This window comes from Coffea eugenioides, chromosome 7 (genome assembly GCF_003713205.1).
Source record: "Coffea eugenioides isolate CCC68of chromosome 7, Ceug_1.0, whole genome shotgun sequence".
NCBI lineage: Eukaryota > Viridiplantae > Streptophyta > Magnoliopsida > Gentianales > Rubiaceae > Coffea > Coffea eugenioides.
The window spans coordinates 15,425,226-15,447,274 of NC_040041.1; the positions used below are offsets into that span (position 1 = coordinate 15,425,226).

The 22,049-nt window shown below is 36.9% G+C and overlaps 2 protein-coding genes across 2 annotated transcripts; both read right to left on the bottom strand.

Annotated features, from left to right (window-relative positions):
* Positions 1-122: 122 nt before the first annotated feature.
* Positions 123-986, bottom strand: LOC113777023 (protein FAR1-RELATED SEQUENCE 5-like). Its single transcript, XM_027322073.1, has one exon. The coding sequence runs from the start codon at positions 984-986 to the stop codon at positions 123-125; it is 864 nt and encodes a 287-aa protein (XP_027177874.1).
* A 12,385-nt stretch (positions 987-13,371) lies between these two features.
* LOC113778552 (alcohol dehydrogenase-like 7) lies at positions 13,372-16,651 on the bottom strand. The gene is made up of 10 exons (XM_027323993.1): positions 16,524-16,651; positions 15,620-15,756; positions 15,472-15,518; positions 15,039-15,361; positions 14,763-14,845; positions 14,584-14,659; positions 14,415-14,479; positions 14,172-14,270; positions 13,759-13,923; positions 13,372-13,644 (listed from the first exon to the last, which is right to left on the bottom strand). Exons 1-10 carry the CDS (start codon positions 16,576-16,578, stop codon positions 13,489-13,491), a joined length of 1,206 nt encoding a protein of 401 aa, XP_027179794.1. The 5' UTR covers positions 16,579-16,651; the 3' UTR covers positions 13,372-13,488.
* Between the last annotated feature and the right edge of the window lie 5,398 nt (positions 16,652-22,049).

A 22,049-nucleotide genomic window follows, 5' to 3' on the forward strand; every position in this document is an offset into this window, starting at 1 on the left:
CATGCTATTGCTAAATCAAAACTTCTAGCGAATTCATATACTCGCATTTTATCATTCAAGTACTCATTCAAAAAAACATTCATTTTCTCACACCTTTGAGTACTTCTCATACCTGCGAAAAATTACCCGCGCAAATAGGCTTCTGCCCATAACCTTCTCCTGTGGTACAACTTTTTCATCCAGTCATTCTCTCCCACCCCACATTCATTAACTAAGCTAGCCCACCAATCCTCAAACTCCTGTATGCTACACTTTTTTGCCATCAGGTTATACAACCTGTCATTGAACTCCTCATAACTAATATTACTTGATGCATTTCTATGCAAGTGCGACGAACATAACCTATGACAAGTATTGGGGAGAAGATTTTTTATGACTCTTCGCATTGTACTGTCCCTATCTGTCATCACTGCTACTGGCTTTTTACCATCCATAGCCTCTATAAATATACTTAGGACCCATTCGTATGTTTTAATCCTCTCATCTGATAGCAGTGCATATCCAAAAATAGTACTGTTCAAATGGTTGTTTACTCTTGCAAGTACAACCAGTGGCTTGCGGTATTTATTTGTTTTGTTTGTCGTATCAAACACCAACACATCTCCGAATGTACTAAAGTCCACCCGAGATTTAGAATTTGCCCAAAACAACCTTACCAATCTTCCTTCGTTATTTACATGATATTTATAAAAGAACATGTCATCAACATCCTTCTTCGCTACCAAGAATCCAAGTGCCTCTTCTGCATCACCATTAAAAATATCTTTTCTATGTTCCTCATTCATTCGGTTATACAGATTCTTAATGCAAAATCCCACATTACTGTACAATCCGGCTTTGATAACAAAATATTTCATTATCTGATAGATTCTAGCCCCAACCATCTTCAAACTTTTGGCCTGCGCATATTCAGCATCACTGACTTTTCTATGAGGCCTAATGTATTGCACACTTGTCTCTGATGCCAGCAGGTGATTGTGCTCCATAATGAAACATGTCACCACATACTTTAGCGATTCTATGTCATATTTCACGCGAAAGCAAGCCCCACATCCGGTTCTTGTGATTGGTTTTGCTTCCCTTTTCTGGTCTTCATACTTAAACTATTTTTCATCCCTGTAACCTTCATAACAACATACCCATTTTCGAAACCTTGAAATGCCATCTGCATCTTGTTTGTCATTACTTTTACAAATCTCAAATCCGGTTAGTTTCACATGCAAATTATAGAATTCCCCAGTTTCTTCTTCCATGTCAAATTTTAATTTCATTGAATTATCCACGCCTATTGCACCCACCAATTCATCTGTCTCCTCATTTTGATGTCCTCCACTTGAACCACCGCTTTCTTGGGTGTCTGTATCTCTATCACACTCAGGTTCCAGGTTAAGGTCAAATGACCTTATTTTGCCACCACCATCCATCCTGTGTTTCCTCCACCATGTAACGAGTTTGAAAAATAATCCTGCCAAATAATTACAAGACGTGTGTGGTTCGATGTTTTTTCTAACGATGGTCGCTGAATATTTTTTTCAACATACCCATATGCTTTCCTTTGTAACATCAAAATTAAGCTCATGACTATTTATGAAAAAAACATATATATATATATAATCATTGAAGTTAAGAAAGGATACTGTAGCTCACAACTTTGAGAAAAAGCAGACAATAAAGGTTACTCTAAGATTTATATGTATTATAATTAGAAGTGGGGCTGATGCAATTATGTCAACCTTTAGGACAAAATGCCACTATCGTCCATGCATATTCATTTATACCAAACAACTCAACCTTTACTGTGAGTTTTTTGAATTGTCTTCACAAAAGTTGTCGCAATATAGTGTCCACATAGCCATCCAAATCATTCTGTTTTTAGTCCCGTTAGAACGTCTTCTTTATGTGTTTGATCATTTGTGAATAATTTCCTTTAAAAAAATTTACAAAAAATAGTGGACCAGTAGTTCAGTTGTAATCTTACGTACACAATGCTCGGTGAACAAATAAACATGGATAATTTTCCTGTATCATTTCCTGTTTGTTCAAAGGCACTGGGATTTTGTTGCAGTATTTCGTAGTCCTTATTTCGCTATCATTGCCATGTTTATGTGCTTCAACAGAAGGTCTTACAACAAATGTAACCTTGCGTGTTTTACTCGTTATTTTAATCAATATCCTATTATTAACCCTTCCCTTTTACTATTTCAAAGTTATGGATGAAAGTACTCACCATTGATTTCGCTGCTTCTGTACTACACTGGTGCATTCAGTCAGCACAACTTCGAAACGTCCTTACTCAGCTATAGCCACCGTCACCACCTGCACCTGAAGTTACGCCTACTGCCACCCCCGCCTATGTATTTCGCTGCCTTCTTCTTTACCAAATTGTTTCTTCACTTCCGAGCTCACCACTTGTTTTCAAACACACATACTACTGCTGGCCCCAGCATGGCCATGTTTAGTACTTCTTACGCTACTTATTCTCTTCGGTGTTTTATTTCTAGGCCCATTTTATTTATGTGAATTCCTTCACACCCCAATAAATTGCCACCTTCCGCAGTACATCTCACGGTCGTTGGGCCCATCAACATTTCCAAACTGCCCGTGCCTGTAATAGGTCAACACTTGCTTTTTTAGAAATATTTCCTTCATCCTCTGTACATGCGAGCTTGCAACGTGCCTGCTTCTGTGCGGTTCCTTTTACCTTTCCATACTTCTATTTTATTAGTTGAATACACTTCAGAATTTACCACCAATCTATATATAAGTTTTTAAAATTTAATTGGAGTCCACCTGGCTCCGTCCTTGGTCACTTTACCACCTAATATTTGAAGAATTGACAAATATTTGGATAGACCTGATTTATATAAATCATGTGGTTTAAATTTTACTACACCATCTTACCAATTCAAGAATTAAAGATGTGGCAAAATTTGGGCTATATGATTTATAAGATTGAATCAACCCAAGTTTTTGCTTTTGAAAAAATACATTACAGCCAATGAGAAGCTCTCAGAAGCTTATCACCTTATTTGTAATTAGAATGGTTTGAAATCCAAAGCCTTTCTAATGCCTATAAATAAGATGAGTCTTTAACAGAAACAAGTAGAGTCGAAAAAAATTCATTCATCTACTACGCTCTTGAACAACCTTTAGTTTCTTAGTTTCTTTTTTTTTTCTTGTTTTTAGGGTTAATAACATTTGGCTCCCCTATACCTATGGGGTGATAACATTTTATCTCCCTATACTTTAAAATTATACATTTTGTCCCCCAAATGAATTATAGTTTGTAATTTTGGCCAATCCATTTGCATATTTTTCCCAAGTTATCCCCAAGCTTCCTAGCTCCTCAACAGTCAACTTTTGTATTGTTGTGTTTTCCTATTTTGTATTTACCATAATATTTTGTTGTTGCATGCTATGATATTAGATTGTAGTATAAATTAAATAAAAAACTCCCCCAACTATCGCCTTATCCCGGCCCTTTTTCACTACCCTATGGGTGCTTCTATTGTGAACCCTTATTTTTTGAAATAATTTTTTAATATATATATATATATATATATATATATATAACACCAATAACAATCGCAATTATTAATCTTTTGAATGTTTAGCCAAAAATAACAACCACAATTATCAATCATTTTTTCATTTGATACTATGCAAACTCTAAATCAATGTCCATAATTTTGTTTATAAATAATATGCTACACATGACAAATAAAAAGTCAATCAAATTGATATAATAAAATTATACTTTCACTACAAATATAAAAAATTGCCAACAAAAGGGTACATTATTTTATCACAACAAAATACCATTTTACATACATACATACATATATACATATATACACATATATATATATATATTAGTCCCATAATACATTATATATAAGGTGGGGGTAAGGTGCAGGTGAAGTCTTATTAAAACCGATACTAAATATACATAAGTATACACAATAAGTTAATTAAACTGCTGTCCAATATCACATCATGTAGTAGCAGAATATTTTGATGAATATTTAATACAAAAATGCAACACAAGCTAAAAGTTGACCATTGAGAAAATAGGAAGATTAGGGGTATGTTGGAAAGAAAAATATGTACATGGGTTTGTCAAAATTAAAAGTACAAATATAATTCACTTGAGGGGGTAAAATGTATATTTTTGAAGTTTAGGGTGGAAAAGTGTTACCACCCCATAGGTTCGGAGGGGGGGGGGAGTGTTATTAACATCTTTTTTTTTTTTATGGTTGTATGTAAAATAATGTCTTGGACATTTACTTGTTCTCATAGATCTCATGCCGAGAAATGCAGATGATACTCTGCCAAAACAAAAAAATAGGATCCAAAGCAAATTTCACTTCATGAGACAACTTTGCCCTTCCTTACGTCAATAATCATTACTTCAACTAAATCTCCCACACCCCATGACAAACCTTTTTTCCTTTTCCTGTTCCCAACTACAAAAATTTTCAGTTCTTGATGATCATAATCGCCACAACAATAAAGCCGCCATCTATCACTGCCACAACCATTAACCTCCAACTGTTATGGTACAGGAACCAGAGAAGCCAGAACTATTGCAGGAAATAGAAAAGGGACAAGCTCAAGTAATGAACTGATTAATCAATGAATCAATGTAACAGTAATCATATGAATCTGATTCTTCATTGACATAATTTGGTGACCAAATATAAGAACAAAAAAGATGGTTCTAGCTGAGTAGGGGAAAGAATCGAAGGAAATTGGGAGGGAAAAATGAGGATTGCTCCTCTTTACAAATTCAGATGAATCTGGACAAAATGAATTCAAAAGCTACCTTACTTGAGCAGAGAAGCCTGCTTATAAAGCTAATAAATCCTAACCGAATACTAACTGAGCCACTAGAAACAATACACGTGTTGGATTATATCTGCAAGTTGCATCTGCAAGTTGCTGCTCCTGAGTGTTCTGTTATAGCAACTGAAACCCAGGAAAAGCGTGATCCGTTGGTCACGCTTTTGACAACCTCTCAGTCTAATGCCCACGCCTTCATCTTCTTAATATTCACGCCTTCATGATTCCTGCTTCCTAAGTCATGTTTTGATCTTAGTTAGTTTACTCACTTCATTACAATACCTCCCCCTTGCAACAACCTTGTCCTCAAGGTTGGAATTGAGGAAATTTCTCCCTAATTTGCACAGCATCCTCCCAGGTTGCATCTGCTGGTTCAGTTCCCCACCATTGAATTAACCATTGTGTGATAGCAGTGTTTCCCCTCTTGATCGTTCTTCTGCTTAGTAAGGATTCTGGTTCCACTCGAATGAGTCCTCTGTCATCAGTGTCTGGCAGTTGTAGTATAGGGGCAGTCTTATCCCCTAGTTTCTTCTTCAGCAAGGATACATGAAAGACAGGGTGTATCCTGGACTGAGAAGGTAGCTTAAGCCTGTAAGCAACCTTTCCAATCTTCTTCTCTATGAGGAAGGGACCAAAATACTTGGCAGATAACTTGGTGTTGTTTCTGATCATCACAGTGGATTGTCTATAAGGCTGTAACCTTAGGTACACCCACTCACCAACTTGGAATTCCCTCTCACTCCTGTGTATATCAGCATATTTCTTCATCCTCTCCTGAGCAGTCTTCAGATTATGCTGCAATAGCTCATCCATCTGTCTCCTGTCCCTTATATAGTCACCCACAGTGGCCACTTTGGCTTGTTCATAGGGGCCAAGAGCTAACTGTGGAGGTTTAGATCCGTACAAAGCTTCAAAGGGGGTCATCTGTATAGCAGTGTGGTAGGTAGTGTTGTACCACCACTCAGCTAAGGAAAGCCATGTGTTCCACCTCTTAGGTTCCAGGTGTGTCATACACCTGAGATACATTTCTAATACCTGGTTGACTCTCTCTGTCTAGCCATCTGTTTGAGGATGGTAGGCTGTACTCAGGTTCAATCCTACCCCCAGCAGTGTGAACAGCTCTGTCCAGAATTGGCTGGTGAATATCTTGTCTCTATCTGAAATCATGCTCTGAGGGATACCGTGTAGCTTACAGATATGGTCCAGGAAGACCCTAGCTATCTTTGTAGCTTCAAAGGGGTGGGCCAAACTCATGAAGTGAGCATACTTAGTAAATCTGTCTACTACTACCAGTATAGTATCCCTTCCCTCAGACTTTGGTAACCCCTCTATAAAGTCCATGGTAACATGACTCCAGGAATGCTGTGGAATAGGGAGTGGTTGGAGTAGGCCTGGGTAAGCTGCACGTTCATCTTTACATTTCCTGCAGGTGTCACATTGCAATACTACTGTCTTGATTTCTTTGAACATACCTGGCCAGTAGAATAACTGTTTAGCTCTCAGCCAGCTGGCTTGGATGCCTGAATGTCCTCCTAGTTGTGAGTCATGGAGGGTAGTGATGAGTGTCTTCCTTATCTCCCCCCCTTTTCCAACCACCACTCTTCCCTTATACCTCAGAATTCCACTCTGATAGCTATAATCTGAGGCCTGTCCTGGAAATGCTAGGAGTCCCCTGATGAGGTCCTGAGCCCAGTCATCTCCCTGATAGCTCTCCATTACTTCTTTCATCCATTCTGGTATAATGATGGTAGTCATGGCATTCTCAGCTTCTCCTTTGCCTATTCTGGAGAGGGCATCAGCTACCACATTCTCCTTCCCCTTTTTGTAGCAAATTTCATAGCTTAGCCCCATCAGCTTAGTCAGCAATTTCTGTTGCAGGGGGGTGGTGATCCTCTGCTCCAGTAGGTATTTCAGACTTTGGTGGTCAGTGTTGATAATAAAGTGATGGCCTTCAAGGTAGTGCCTCCATTTAGTGACTGCTGTGACTAAGGCCAGAGTTCTTTTTCATAAATTGACAATCCCAGGTTCCTCTGTCCCAAGCTTTGACTAAGAAAAGCCAATGGCCTCCTATTCTGCATTAGTACAGCTCCTATTCCCCCATAGCAGGCATCAGTTTCTACTATAAAGGGTTGAGTGAAGTCAGGGAGAGCTAGTACAGGGGTGCTGCACATAGCTAACTTGAGTTTCTGGAAGGCATCCTCAGCCTCCTCTCCCCAGTGGAAGCCATCTTTCTTGAGGAGGGTGGTCAGTGGTTTGGCAATAGCACCATATCCCTTGACAAATTTCCTGTAGTAGCCTGTCAGTCCCAAGAATCCCTTTAGTTGCTTGGTGTTCCCTGGCCTTGGCCATTCCATCATGCTGTTAATCTTGTTAGGGTCAGCTCTTACTCCATCTGCTGAGATAATATGGCCTAGGTATTCTACCTGCTTTTGAGCAAAGGAGCACTTGCTCTCCTTAGCATAGAGCTGGTGTTGCCTTAGAATTTCAAAGACTTCAGTGACATGCTGGATATGTTCCTCTAGTGTAGGGCTGTAGATTAATATGTCATCAAAAAACACTAATACATGCTTTCTTAGTTGTTTCTAGAATACCTGGTTCATCAATCCTTGGAAAGTTGCTGGTGCATTGGTCAGGCCAAATGGCATGACTTTGAATTCGTACAGTCCCTGGTGTGTTCTGAAAGCTGTTTTTGGAATGTCCTCCTCCCTTACTCTTATCTGGAAGTATCCAGCTCTGAGGTCGATTTTGGTGAAATACTTGGAGCCATGCAACTCATCCAGCAGTTCATCAATAAGTGGCATGGGGAACTTGTTTTTCACTGTCAGGTCATTCAGCTGTCTGTAATCCACACAAAACCTCCATGATCCATCTTTTTTCTTGACTAGCAACACTGGTGAGGCAAAGGGGCTGCTGCTGAGTTGTATGATTCCAGAGTGTAGCATCTCCTGCACCAGTGTCTCAATTTCTGTCTTCTGAATATAGGGACACCTGTATGGCCTGATCTGGAATGGCTTTGCTCCCTCCTTGAGAGTAATGCAGTGATCCTGGCTCCTAGTAGGGGGAAGTCCCTGTGGTTCCTGGAAAACATCTGCAAAGTCCTGCAGTAGCTTCTCCATAACTGGTGGGTATGGCCCTTGTACTGATTCCCTGTCCTCCACTGCACACACCTGTGCCATAATTCCATATGTATGCTTCCTGGTCCACTTGTGCAGCCTACTTCCTCTTATGAGTTTTAGTTGTATGGTACTGTCCTCTCCCTTTAGCTCCACCTGTTGTTTCCCTTTCCTAAATTTCATGCTTAATTTTCTGAAATCAAACTCCATAGGGCTGTTCCTGGCTAGCCAGTCTACTCCTAGTATCATATCACACCCTCCCAGCCTTAGAGTATTGAACTGGTGTGAGAATTCATATCCCTGCATCTTCCATACTACAGGCTTGGTAATGTTTCTGGATTGAAGTTTCTCCCCATTTGCCACTCTAACTGTCAGAGTCTCTCCCTGTGTTGCCAATTTCAAGCTTTTAGCCAACTGTTCATCAACAAAGCAATGAGTACTGCCACTGTCAACTAGTGCAGTAATGGCCCTTCCCTGAACTAACCCTTTGATCCTGATGGTCTTATGTTTACCTCCTCCAGCCAGGGCATGGATAGATACTTCCATGAGTTCATTCTCCAACTCCCCTCCAATACAGTCACAGAATATATCAGTCTCATCCTTCTTTTCTTCCTCTTCAACCTTTCCTGGTGTCTCCTTCTCCTCCAATATTAGCAAGTTCAAATGAGACTGTCTACATACATGCCCCAATGTATATGGTTCAGAACATTTGAAGCAAAGCCCCCTTTCCCTCCTGTAATTGAGTTCTGCTGGGGTGAGTTTTTTGAATTGGCTCTGGGGATTGGGGTGGTTACTGTATGTTTTGGAAATCTGTTTGTCAGGTAGTTTGGGGTAGCTTGGGGTTTTGTCAGGGAATTTTGGCTGGTATGGGACTTTAGGCTGAGGTTTCTGGTAGCTGGGGTTGTAGGTAGGGGTCTTGTGAATTCTCTGCAATGCTCTCAGGTTCCTCTCCTGTAGTTTGGCAGCTTCCACAGCCTCTGCCAGTGTTTTTGGTTTGGCTAGTTTTACCATAGTCACTATTTCTTCTTTTAATCCACTTAGGAAACATGTTTTATAATAGCAATCCTGCTGATGAGGGAGGGAAGGCATTACCTGGGCTTTGAGCATTTCAAATTTCTCCAAGTAGTCAGCTACTGATCCTGTCTGCATTAGTTTGTTGAACTCCTCTATAGCTTCCTCAGGGGTCCCGTCTCCAAACCTCTCACATAGTGCATTGCAGAGCTCATTCCAAGGAATATCCTCCCTTCCACCGAATACACCATGAAACCAGATATCTGCCTTATCTCTGAAGTAGAGTTCTGCAACTTCAGGCTTCATTTCCTCCTCCACTCCATTGATTTTGAAGTACTTATTGGCCTTCCTGATCCATTCCCTGGGATTTTCCCCAGTGAATGATGGCAGGTCCACCTTAGGTAGCCTAGTGAAAGACCTAGGACCCTGAGATTCAGATCTATCCCTGGCTCCTTTCTGCTCCTCCTTCCTTCTGTTGTCCTCTTTCTGCATCAAACTGGAGTCTGAGCTGTTGCCTTCTACCTCTTTTCCCTTGTCATTTAACCTTGCTAACATTTGTGCCATCATGTTCATCATACCTTCATACTTCTGATCCAGGTTTTTGAGTGTTTTTTCAGTACTCTCCTGCCTGTGCTCCATGATCCTGACAGCCTGCTCCAGACCATCACTCCTGTTAGCAAAAGTCCTAACCACACTTCCTAGCTCAGTGATCTCCTTCCTTATTTCGTCCTGATTTTTAGTCATTTTTATATATGTGTATATATACCCAATGGCTCGTAGCTAGCTCTGATACCACTGTTATGGTACAGGAACCAGAGAAGCCAGAACTATTGCAGGAAATAGAAAAGGGACAAGCTCAAGTAATGAACTGATTAATCAATGAATCAATGTAACAGTAATCATATGAATCTGATTCTTCATTGACATAATTTGGTGACCAAATATAAGAACAAAAAAGATGGTTCTAGCTGAGTAGGGGAAAGAATCGAAGGAAATTGGGAGGGAAAAATGAGGATTGCTCCTCTTTACAAATTCAGATGAATCTGGACAAAATGAATTCAAAAGCTACCTTACTTGAGCAGAGAAGCCTGCTTATAAAGCTAATAAATCCTAACCGAATACTAACTGAGCCACTAGAAACAATACACGTGTTGGATTATATCTGCAAGTTGCATCTGCAAGTTGCTGCTCCTGAGTGTTCTGTTATAGCAACTGAAACCCAGGAAAAGCGTGATCCGTTGGTCACGCTTTTGACAACCTCTCAGTCTAATGCCCACGCCTTCATCTTCTTAATATTCACGCCTTCATGATTCCTGCTTCCTAAGTCATGTTTTGATCTTAGTTAGTTTACTCACTTCATTACACCAACCTAACTTCATCTAAAAAATTTGACAAAAGCTTAATCTTCCCCAATTGAAATTGACAAACTTCACCTTTGACTCTTCTTTCCAACCAAATAATATGCAAAGTTTAACAAATAAAAGGGTAATCATTAAATTCTCGAAAAAAAAAAACAAATGTCTTCTGGAACTCATTTGTTTTTTCCTTCTTCATGTTCATTGATTTCAATTCCAAAAGATGAGACAAGAAAAAGACGTAATTCGCAGTATTGGAGGATATTGACAGAGTCCCCAATAGGTGTGAGAGAAAGAAACAATTCGCGAGATTCTTTTGGGTTCTGCTTTGGTGCTTGAGTTGCTACTTGGAGTGTCAATGTTTTAGTTGTTAGGGGGCTAGGAGAACAAAGATGGTAAGTATTGTGGGGTAGAGAATAGATAAGGGATACTTGATTGATGGAACATAGGAGGAGCAATTAAAATATAGGAGAGTTTCATTTTGAGATCCCAAAATTTCGAAGTTTAATTGCAAAACTCTAAGTAAGGCCAAAGTTGTCTCGTGGACAAAAATTTGCTTTGGATCCTAATTTTTGCTCTGGTAATATCGCCATCCTAATTTTTGTGTTTGTTCTGTAAACAAGTTAGTCTTAATCTAATCAAGGAGTGTTGTCTTTGTGTTTTGGCATCAGAACCATTATATTTTGTACTGAAAGTGAACTCTTGTGTTTGTAGGATGTTTGTAATAAGTGAGGTACGTGTGTAACTCCACTTTGTTATTATAAATATTTCATGTTTTACTATTATTAATCATTGTTAATTTATTACAAATCTTTTATTTTAAGATACGCATTAAATTATTGAGGCCATTTTCATGAAAAAAATAAAAAATATTGAACTAAAAGGAAATAATAAAAAATATTATTTTTCAGAAAGCTTGGCATGACTAAGAAAATGTCACCCATATTACTCTCTCTGTTCACAAATATCAGATTATCAGCCTGGGATTGGAGATGGAACTGTGAAATGGTTCTTTGTGCAGTGCAAGTTTAAACCGACCAAGAAATAAATTAAATGCAATTTTTTTTTTCAAATAAGTTGAGATTTTAATATCCATTATTATGACTGTTATGTTTATGTTTCAATTTCCTTACTTTTTAAAAAAAAGTTTCGTTACTTTAACTATTGTGCGCATAACTTTATCATTCGATATTATAACAGTTAGAATGATAACAAAGAATGTTTCGTTAAACAAGGAGGCATGGTTATACCAAATATGTTCCTGTAGCATCTAGCGCTCTTTTCTGAGTTTTGATTGCTCTCTTCTCTAGTTCTCCCTCCCAACCCATTTGTTCTCTCTTCTCTCTCTTTATTCTCAACCTTCTTTACATCATTCTTCCTTCGTAGGAGGGAGACTTTGGCCTTAAGCCAAGGTTTCCTTTCTCTTCCTCTATTTTTATTTTATGTTTAATAAAATCTCTCATAGGATTATTTGTCCTAATGTTTTACTAGTGAGAGTTTTCTTTTCTTTTAAGCTATCATAGTAGGAGTTTTATTTAGTTTTTATTTTTTCCCTCAAATCTAAGAGTTTTTTCAAATTTATATGTTAGATCTGAAATTTCTTGGATCTTCTCGTCAAATCTCAGCATCAATTTGAACTCGGATTAGCTGGATAGCAAATTTGAGGGATTAGATATGCACAAATATTTATGGAATAGCTCACGCAATTGGTCAGATCTAATGATTTGTAATTCACAGTGTAATCTTTTATATTTTGTAACTCTATAAAATCTAATGATTTTGTAGATCAGATATATTTATGGCATATTTTATGTACTTTCTGCCATTAGTGCAACTTTCTTTGTCAAACAAATCATGCTGGACAATTTTTAGCTAATTTATTAATAATATTGACTTATGTTTTATATAAAAAAAAGCATCTAGTAATCTTTTAAAAATTATTTAGTAATCGCCAGCTTTTCAAAAAAAAAAATTATTATTGGCTTTGTTTTTCCATGGACCCATATGAAATGCATGTGAAGCTAATAGGGCATAATTCATCGGTACAATATTCTTGGGGGCTTAATTTTGCATTTCTATCAAACTATTTCCACCCCTATTGGTTCCACTGTTCAGAAAACTAACAACTAGCAACTAAGATTGCATCAAGTTAATTTGCTTTCTCTCACTTCTGAATTGTACCTTTCATAGTTGTGAGTTCGTTGGCTGGTTTTCCGCACAATGATGAGAAAAGCCAACTTATATGGCCCTAAATTGCAGAATTGACAGCCGCACCAAATAATTGACACCACGAATTGAATAGATCGAGCTAACTTGTTTGGCTTGATCCAGGGCATCAATTGTACCCTATGGTTGTACTTACAGTTATAGAGGCTCAAATCCTAAATTGAGGGCCTAAAGTTCAATGCTAATGGCATTGATTCGAAGTTGTGACTCAGACGCAAAATTGTGGGTGACAATTGCACAAGGTATTGACTAAGGAAACTCCAAACGATGCTGTTCCCAAAGTTGAAGTCTACATGATAATTTTATGGCAAGAAACCGTTGTGTCTTATTATGGATGGATATCTATCATTGGTAATCCTAAGGCAAGTCCACCAATTCGAGTTCGAACCTCTTCTGGGACATCTGTCCATTGCACAAGACTTGCCTAGTACATTTTACCTCTTTGTGTGGTTAGCAGGTTATTACACGGAACGAGATTTATCCAATACGCACTCTCAAGTAGCGGCTGCGGATTCCCTGATCAACAAAACAAAAATTCTAAGGCAGGAGACTGTTGTATCTCACTATGGATGGATGTCTGACATATTCTTAGCCTTTCATTTCTCCTATTGATTGTGAAATTGCATCACAAGAGTTGATGCCAAATGTTTTTAGCCTTCAATTTATCCAATTGATTAATGCATATAAGGTTTTGCAGTTGGGAAATAGCCATTTTTCCCCCCTAAAGATCCAATGCTTAATTACCATATCTGATTTCCTTCATATCACTCATATCATGGGGATAAGAATTCATATCATGAAGACGAGAATGTACAGATTTAAAATGGGGAATGAGAATTGATATCATGAAGATACAGTTCTCGATTAGATAAAGGCCATTTATTATACTCCTAAAGGAAAAATATTAGGCAACATTTCTAGTACTTGTGAATCTACTAGCACTATATTTCATCAAAAACCACACCGTCGGCACTTGCCCTCTCCTTGTCCATCCAAATGACAGTCCGTAGGCACTTGCCCTCAATAAGCAACTTGAAAGCCTTGTTGATGTCTTCAAGTTTGACCTCATGCGTGACAAACAAGTCCAGCTGAAGTTCCTGGATTTGTGTTCAAAGATTTGAGCAAAATCAGGGAGAGATGCCATTTTGAATCAAGTGATCAAGAACAACAATGTGGTAAAACTTCCATTGAACCAAGTAAATGGACCGTACCTTATCCAGGTAACGCTTTGCAAGAATGGGAATATCAATGTTAGGCTTGAGACCACCATATTGGACTCCGGTAATGGATTTCCCACTATGAGAGTTCACCAGGGAATTGAGGATCAGCTGTGAGTCGGGCTTGTCCACTCCTAATATAACTGTCTTGCCCCATCCCTGACATTAGATTGATAGCAGAATCTGATTTAGTAGCAGAAGAACAGCAAGAACTCTTTTTCTGTTTTATGCCTAAACAATATCATCTTGAAACAGATGAGCGAGTGCGAATGGAACTCACTGGATATTTACCCCAAAGTGTACTGTAAAGTTATTAAATCCTCAAAATATTTAAGTTCTTAGCCAACTACTACTGTATGAATAAGATATGCTTCAGCGGATCAATAAGAGCTTGAGGAGCGAAGAACCTTTCTGCAGCAAGTAAATGCTTCTTGCCCTAGTGATGGTAAGCCGACACATTCGAAGCAATAATCAGCACCAAGTCCGTCAGTCATCTCAAGAATCACCTGATCAGTCCAGAAAAGATCACCAAACCAGTTGTCAATTGGGCTGTAATGAAAAAGTATTAACTTCAAAACCATAACTCTGTGTTTTCCTAAGTAATAGCTCTGTGGTAAAAATGCATTGCAGTAGGAATATCAGATGTATACCTCGCTCGCAGATTTGCCCCCAAGGTCCTTTGGGTTGAGATAATGGGTGACGCCAACCTTTTTACCTAAAGAAAAGCAATATTTGATATTTGAGAAAGAGATTTTATGCTTTTTGTGACTATGAATGAATAAACGAAGCTATGAAAAATTTTCCAGTATCTATTGTTACCAATTTCAGCTTTCTCCGGGTTCAAATCCACGCCGATAATTCTTTTAGCACCACGAAGTCTTGCTCCTTCGGCAACCTGATGTTTCCAGTTCAAATCAACACTCTGATGCTCTATTACAAATTTGATGCACCATGAAACAATACATTTTGTTACTAAGAGTATTACTATAAGATTTTACCGATAATCCAATTACTCCCAATCCAAATATAGCTACAGTTGAGCCAGCTTCAACATCGGCTGTTTTCCATGCAGCACCAACTCCTGAAAGAACAGAATTGTGTTTTCAAGATTTTTAAGTCATGGCACTAGTAGCAAATCGATCAATTTGATGATGGAACCTACTAATGAGCTACATTATCAATCTGTTCTACAGCAGAAAACGTTAATTAGGCCTTATTAAGAAATGCAAAATGAATCCAATTGTGCCTTGGAGAATGAATTGAACAGGCATTACCAGTCGATACTCCACAGCCAAGCAGGCATGCTCGACTCGCCGGAAGTGCAGGATCTACTTTTGTGACATGAGTGATGTCTACCACAGTGTACTCACTGAAACCTGATGTGTAGCCAAAGTGGTAAATTGTCTGTCCTTTGGTATCAGAAAACCGGCTAGTCCCATCTCTGATATACGGAGACAGTTCGAATCTCAATTTGGAGCACTGGTTGCTTTTGAGGGATGTGCAATCAGGACATCCTCCGCAATAGGCCAAAAACGATGGAATGACTGTATCTCCCACTTTCACGTCCTCGACTCCCTCGCCTACACTCTCCACAACCCTTCATTGAAGGAAATCAAACATGATCAGAGTAGTGTTTGAGCAAAGCTATATGAATTTTGTTAGTGAGGTGGACCATTAGTACTTGTTAGCATGAATGGAAAAGCTTACCCAACAGTTTCATGACCAAAAATTCTGGGGTAATATCCATGAGGTTCCTTCAAACAAATGAAAAGAGTATGTGAGCCTGTGAGCTAAATAAACATAAATGTACATGTGCAAAATGATGTTGATGTGTGACAGGATATGAGATTTATACTTTCAGTCTCCAGAAATGGATGTCACTGAAACAAAGGGCAGAGCATAAGACTCGAACGCGAAGTTCATGGGCTTTTGGGGGGGCGACCATGATTTCCTCGATCACTAATGGCTCCCCTGCTTTCCTTGCAACCGCAGCTGCATGCAGCAAACAAACAAGTAAATACACATCTTGAAGCAGATCATCTTAAACAGACGAGATCATCTTGCAATACAGAAACCAAGCATCAAACATTGGGGAAAAAAAAGAGGGATGACGTTCATCGAAAAAGCCAAAATCTATTGTGAAGCGATGCAAAACCCAGATTCTTTTGACTTGCAATCTTTTGATACCATCATAACCTAATAGACTCAGAAAATTAATGCAACAGTTGCAAAAGGAAAAAAAAAAACACTCTTATTTGAGATACCGTATAAATCTGTGTAACACAAATCATACAAGAAAGTTTACGCAAATGACCTTATACAATCTACCATGCAAAGAACCAAGAAAAGATCAAAATTCACGTTTCTCAAGAAAATCAGCATAATTTGGAAACGTATATAGTGAATATGATAATTGTATCAAATTACAGGGAACTTAAACTAAGGAACTTTTGAGAGGCTGATAAATGCCAAGGATGATCTACATTGATGAGTGCTGGCTTGAAAAGGAATGCATATAAATTTGCACAGAGACAATGCTGTATTACCTGAACTGGAGATGGATTGATGCGAAAAATAACAATCCATCATACACTGCCACTCAACAGAATACAATGACAATAATCTTTGGTTGGCTTTTTTTTTTAGGAAAAAAATATAATAATAAGTTGTCATCCAATTATTTTTCTTGAAAATTATCCTGGCGGGCAGTATATCTTATTTTGTGACTTTGTACCTATTCATGAAAGTTCCAGATTTACCTTTGCAATGGATGGGCTTCCCAGCAGTGTTGCTTGATTCTTGATTCTGCGCCATTGCAGTTAATCCTTCTTCTTCACTCTTCAATAACACAGAAACTGAAACAGACGATGTTTTCGATGGACGCTGAGCTAACAGAACAGAGAAAGTGACCGACCTTACTTGCACTGAGGGTTATTTATAGAACATAGCAGGGAGATAAGGATACTAGCCAGTGAAGGTGACGGTGATTTCCTAATATAGCGAAGGTGGCGGTGAGTTCCTATTTGACTTCTTATTCCTACAAAAAAAAAAATAGGAAATAATAGTATTTGACGTAGAAGTGACGTGGAGCTGAGCGAAATAATGGGGAGATAAGGACGTTATCTGATGATGCATGTATCAGTAACGACGTGGCAGTGACAGCAGATATGTGACGGTGACTTCCTAACATGGAACCGAGTGACTAGGGGTGGGCAAAATTATCCACTAACCCGAAAATCCGCCATATCCGATCCGATCCGATCCGATCCGAAAATTAGGATATCCAATTTTTATTATTTGATCGGGTCAAAAGAGAGTCTGGTACCCGCTAAGATGCGGGGTTGGTTAGGGTCACATAATTAAAAATCCGCGGGTACACGATCCGCCCCGCATATATATATTTTTTTTATTTCATTTTTATTTTTATACACACACTATAAAATAATAAGAACTAAATAAGTAATTTTATTGAACAAATTGCACTATAAATATGAGAGACTATAGTTTATTTACAAGATTCATTTGTAGAAGTTATGATCTTATATTTTATAGAAAAAAGTTTAATTAATGTGGAACATATATATTAAAAATTGTGCTACTTATTTCAAACTTTTATTGATTTCGAATTCTTTTAATTTTTTTTCTTTATCTTATATTTTCTTCATATGCTTGTTTCTTGGTGGGAAACCTTTTTTTTAGAAAAAAATATTTCTTAAATCTTAGATGAATGTGTAAAATATAAAATTAAATTGGTATAAATCATTTTTTTTAAATTAAATGATAAATGGGGCGGGGCGGGTACCCGTTGACCCGACCCTATATCAGCGGGTACCCTATAATCGGGTACCCGCTGATATACGGGACGGGTAAGGGTCAAAAAATGACTGACCCACAAGATGCGGGTCGGGTCAGCCAAATGGTGAATATGGCGGGTACCCGACCCGCGCCCACCCCTACGAGTGACATCGTACATAAATATATATATATATATATATATATAATAAAATCGTATTTTCATCTCTATCCTTTTATTTTGTTTCTTTTTTATGTGGCTTAACGACAGGACAAGTAGGTACAACACGTTTTATGAGTTAACCCCTAATAACCTATGATAAGTGACTAATTTACATAATAATTGTATGACATTTTATATTATTTTTAGTCACTTTGGGTATATTATTGGAAGAAAATGAATCATTTTGGCTATAATTGGTGAAAAATTCTTTTAAGTGGTTGAATGAGTTTTTTATCACTTTTTACTTGGATTTTGTGTATTTTGACAGTTTTGATACATTTTCGTATTTTGGCTATAACTTGAGTTACAATGATTGGATTGAGATGATTCTTAAACCAATTTGAAGATAAAAAATAGATCTACAACTTTGTTGAAGACATTTGAATCCAGTTTGAAGGTTTTCCAAGTCAAAAAGCCGAATTACAGTAGCTAATTTCTATTGGTCGAATCTGAAATAGGGCAGTGAGCAGTCAAGGGTATTTCAGTCATTTCTCAGCCTACACAGATCCAAATGCGGTGATTCTTGATGCATTGGAAAGCTAACTTAAAGGGCTACAAGTTTCATGTTTTGGTCAAGAGCTAAATCAGCTTTTATCATCAAGAAAAATTCAGTTGAAATTGATGCAAAATCGAAGCAGAGCTGGAAATTGAACAAAAGTGCACCAAAGTGTCACTGTAGCAATCCGGCCGGAACTTGGCTGGATTTGTGGCCCGATTTTTGGCCGGATTGTGGTCAGAGAAGGCTGCTCTTTACGCGGAAAACTCAATTTCATCTCCACTAAGTCACATGTAATGCTAGACATTTGAGAAACATTACCAGTTGTAAAAGGGAGGTGTAAGCCTCATTTCTTGACCACCTTTCATCTTTATATAGCCAAAACTTGCAAGATTGAAGTGAGAATAGAGGGACATACGGGAGAAAGCTTAGAGTACAGAAATGTAGCTCTTGCAATTTCTGAGTGTTAGGTTAGTTTAGTATAGAGTAAGTGTAGTTCATCCATTCTTGTATATTGGCTAGATTAGGATAAAGATGTAGATGAAGAAGGAGGAATTGAAGCTCAAGTGACATAGGTTATCTCTTCTCCAACTCTTTATCTTTTGTATCAGATTCTTAAATATAGTTAATATGTAAGTTCTGGATTTTGTGTTCAATATGTGTCTTTAAAGTTTATGCCTTGGGTTTGGTTGAACTTTCTATGATTGTTAGTGTTTATTATTTGGCTATTTGATGCCATTATTTGAGCAAGTTATTTAGCACTTTGGCCCTTTAAATCATGATTAATCTGGTACCATTAGTTGTGATTATCTAAGGTGTTGTTTCTGCAATGAAAATTGAGATTTAACATTGGTTCAAGAAGTGCTAAACATAGAGAGTACACTCACGAAAATAGAGGTACACCTATGTGGTTTTAGTGATTAATTTCATGTAATTTCATTGAAAAAATGAACTTGTAGCTAATTTCATAATCATGAGAACATGTATGGATTAGTTATAAGTATAGTTGATTCACTACGAAAGTAGGTTTCACATGTTTAAGGAAATTACACCATAACTAACATAGATAGTAGTACTCAATGATCCAAAAATGGCAATTGCATGAGTAGTTACGGATACCATAACCTAAAGAGTTTTCATTTGTTATTTTGCATAAGTTCAGTAGGTTTCATTTCTTATAATACATTGATAGTCTAAATAATAGAAAAACTTTAGTAGTGCCGGTAATTGCAATCTTCCTTATGGGATTGACCCTTAATATCCTATACTCGCTCACGATTCGTATACTTGCGATAAATCGCGTGTGGGGTATTTAGGAGTTTATAAATGTAAAACTTGATTAGGATGAACTTAATGTCATATGTATACCCTACGCCCATCAACCTACGCTATTCCATTTCTCTTTTTTCTCTTGCCTTTACAATTCTAGATAATCCTTCCATAATTATCTTTTCCATTCTTTCACCTTTTTTTTCCTTAACCCTAATCGTTAAGCCTAAATTTCCTGGAGATTAGTATAAATAATTTTGAATTATGTTTTTAACTCTCTCTCATCTTCAACTCAAAAGTTCGAAATATCAATTCAAATATTAGATTATCTTTATCAGATTATCGCTATCGCAGATGCTCTACATTTTTATTCATATATATGGTTCTCGATCTATTACTCATAACTTTATCAAGCAGTGAAAATGTTTACACTTTTCCACCAATTTTTTGGAAAGTTTTTTTTTTTTACTTCAATGCAAGGACCGGATTTGGAACTTCATTTTTATTCCCTTCAATGCAAGGACCACATTTGGACTTTGTTTATGCTCGCTATATATGGTCTGTAATTTCCTACACCTTCTTCATAACTAGGTCATTGAATTTGAATTTTCTAAGTAAGTCTTCAAAAGTTACAGTTTGATTTTTATTTCTGGCAAAGTTTTTGTAATTAATTTGTTATTTCAATTTATGGATTCACTCTTCAAGTCAAGTAGAACACATTGCATTTTGGTTAGTGATTTAAAAGTGGCCTTTTAAACTATGTGTTTTCACACGATTTTTTAATTGCCTTTGACAATTTATTAATTGTCTTCAACAATGTACTAATTTTTTTTTTTATTTTCTAGGTTTCTGGGGTTAAAAAAATTTTGTACAGTTTTCAATGTTTTTTTTTTGAGACTTTGGTAGAAAGCTTCTAAAGAACAAGAAGGTGTCATTGATGAAATAAATGACAAGGCATCAAGTTCATCGTCATACAGTAGTTCACGTTATGCAATATACATCAGACTATTTAGATTTTTTATGTTTTTGACTTAAGAGCAAAATACATCTTATGCTTTCGTTTTGCTTTTATTAGCCGTGAACAGATTTAGAAGGTTGCTGTGTTCCTATGATTTAATTGATTCTGAATTCTGATCTTTTATAATAACTTCATTCGGCTTCTTTTCTTTTCACATTAACCTTTAAGCCATTTATATTAAGTACCAAAATTGATGTTTTGGTAACAGGTTGGCCATTCTTTTGTTTACAGAAGATCAGCCAAGATTTGATCTTGCATGTTTTCAAGTTTTTGAATATTATCATATCATCGATTTTTTTTTTTTGCATTTTTGAATTATTAATCACTGAATTAGATATTTAAATTTACATTATAAGACTATTTTTGAATAACAATGTGCACATAGTAATGTATTTAAGAAATGTTATAATAGATTATACAATAAGTTTGTATTTTATGCAAATATTTTTATGAACTACACTAAATAATTTATTATTTTTAAACAATTCCCATTCAACGAATGGGTACAAAACTAGTTTATTAAATAAGGAAATAATAGGGAGATAAGGACTAGAAATTAATTCTATTTGATGTATAACTAAAGCGGCAGTTAAGGCAAAAATCAACTCGATCTAATTTGGGCCGTCAGTTAAGGCAAAAATCCTTAAAAGAAGGTTAAGGATTAAGGATTATAGATTATTTGAGAAGCGTCTACTACATTTACACTTAAGCAAGGATTAAGGATTACTTGGGAAATGTGTAGTACATAAGGTATCTTACTTCATTTACGAAACTACCTTGCAACAAGGATAGGCTTGCTTTTTTTTTATTTTTTTGTTGAGTGGGAATAGTTATCCAATAATTTTTTTAAATTTTTATTTTCTGGTACACTATGAATCATGGCATTTTATTTAATTATTATTATTATTATAATAAAACGTATATAACTTATTGGATTAGTTTTGAAATCGGATAAGTAGCAAGGTTTTGACTGATAAATTGGAGATAAGCTCCGTAAATTAGTGGTAAACACTTAATCTAGAAAGTGAAGGTATGGAATCTCTTCATTAACTAATTAATCCAATCTTGATAGGATATAATATGTTATGGTGGAAACTAAATAGGATATATAGAATCTCTGGAAGTTTTGGCTGAATAAATTGGAGATGAGCCCACAAATTAGTGGTAAACACTTAATCTAAAAAGTGAAGGTATGGAATCTCTTCATTAAATAACTAATCGCATATATTGATATGATATAATATGATATGGTGGAAACTAAATAGGATATATAGAATCTCTAGATTGGTTGACTAAATTTTGAAATCGGATAAGTAGCAGAGTTTTGGATATATAGAATCTCTTCATTACCTAACTAATCCAATCTTGATATGATATAATATGATATCGTGGAAACTAAATGGGATATATAGAATCTCTACATTAACTGACTAAATGATATGATATGATATGGTGGAAAATAAGTAGGATATATAGAATCTTTACAA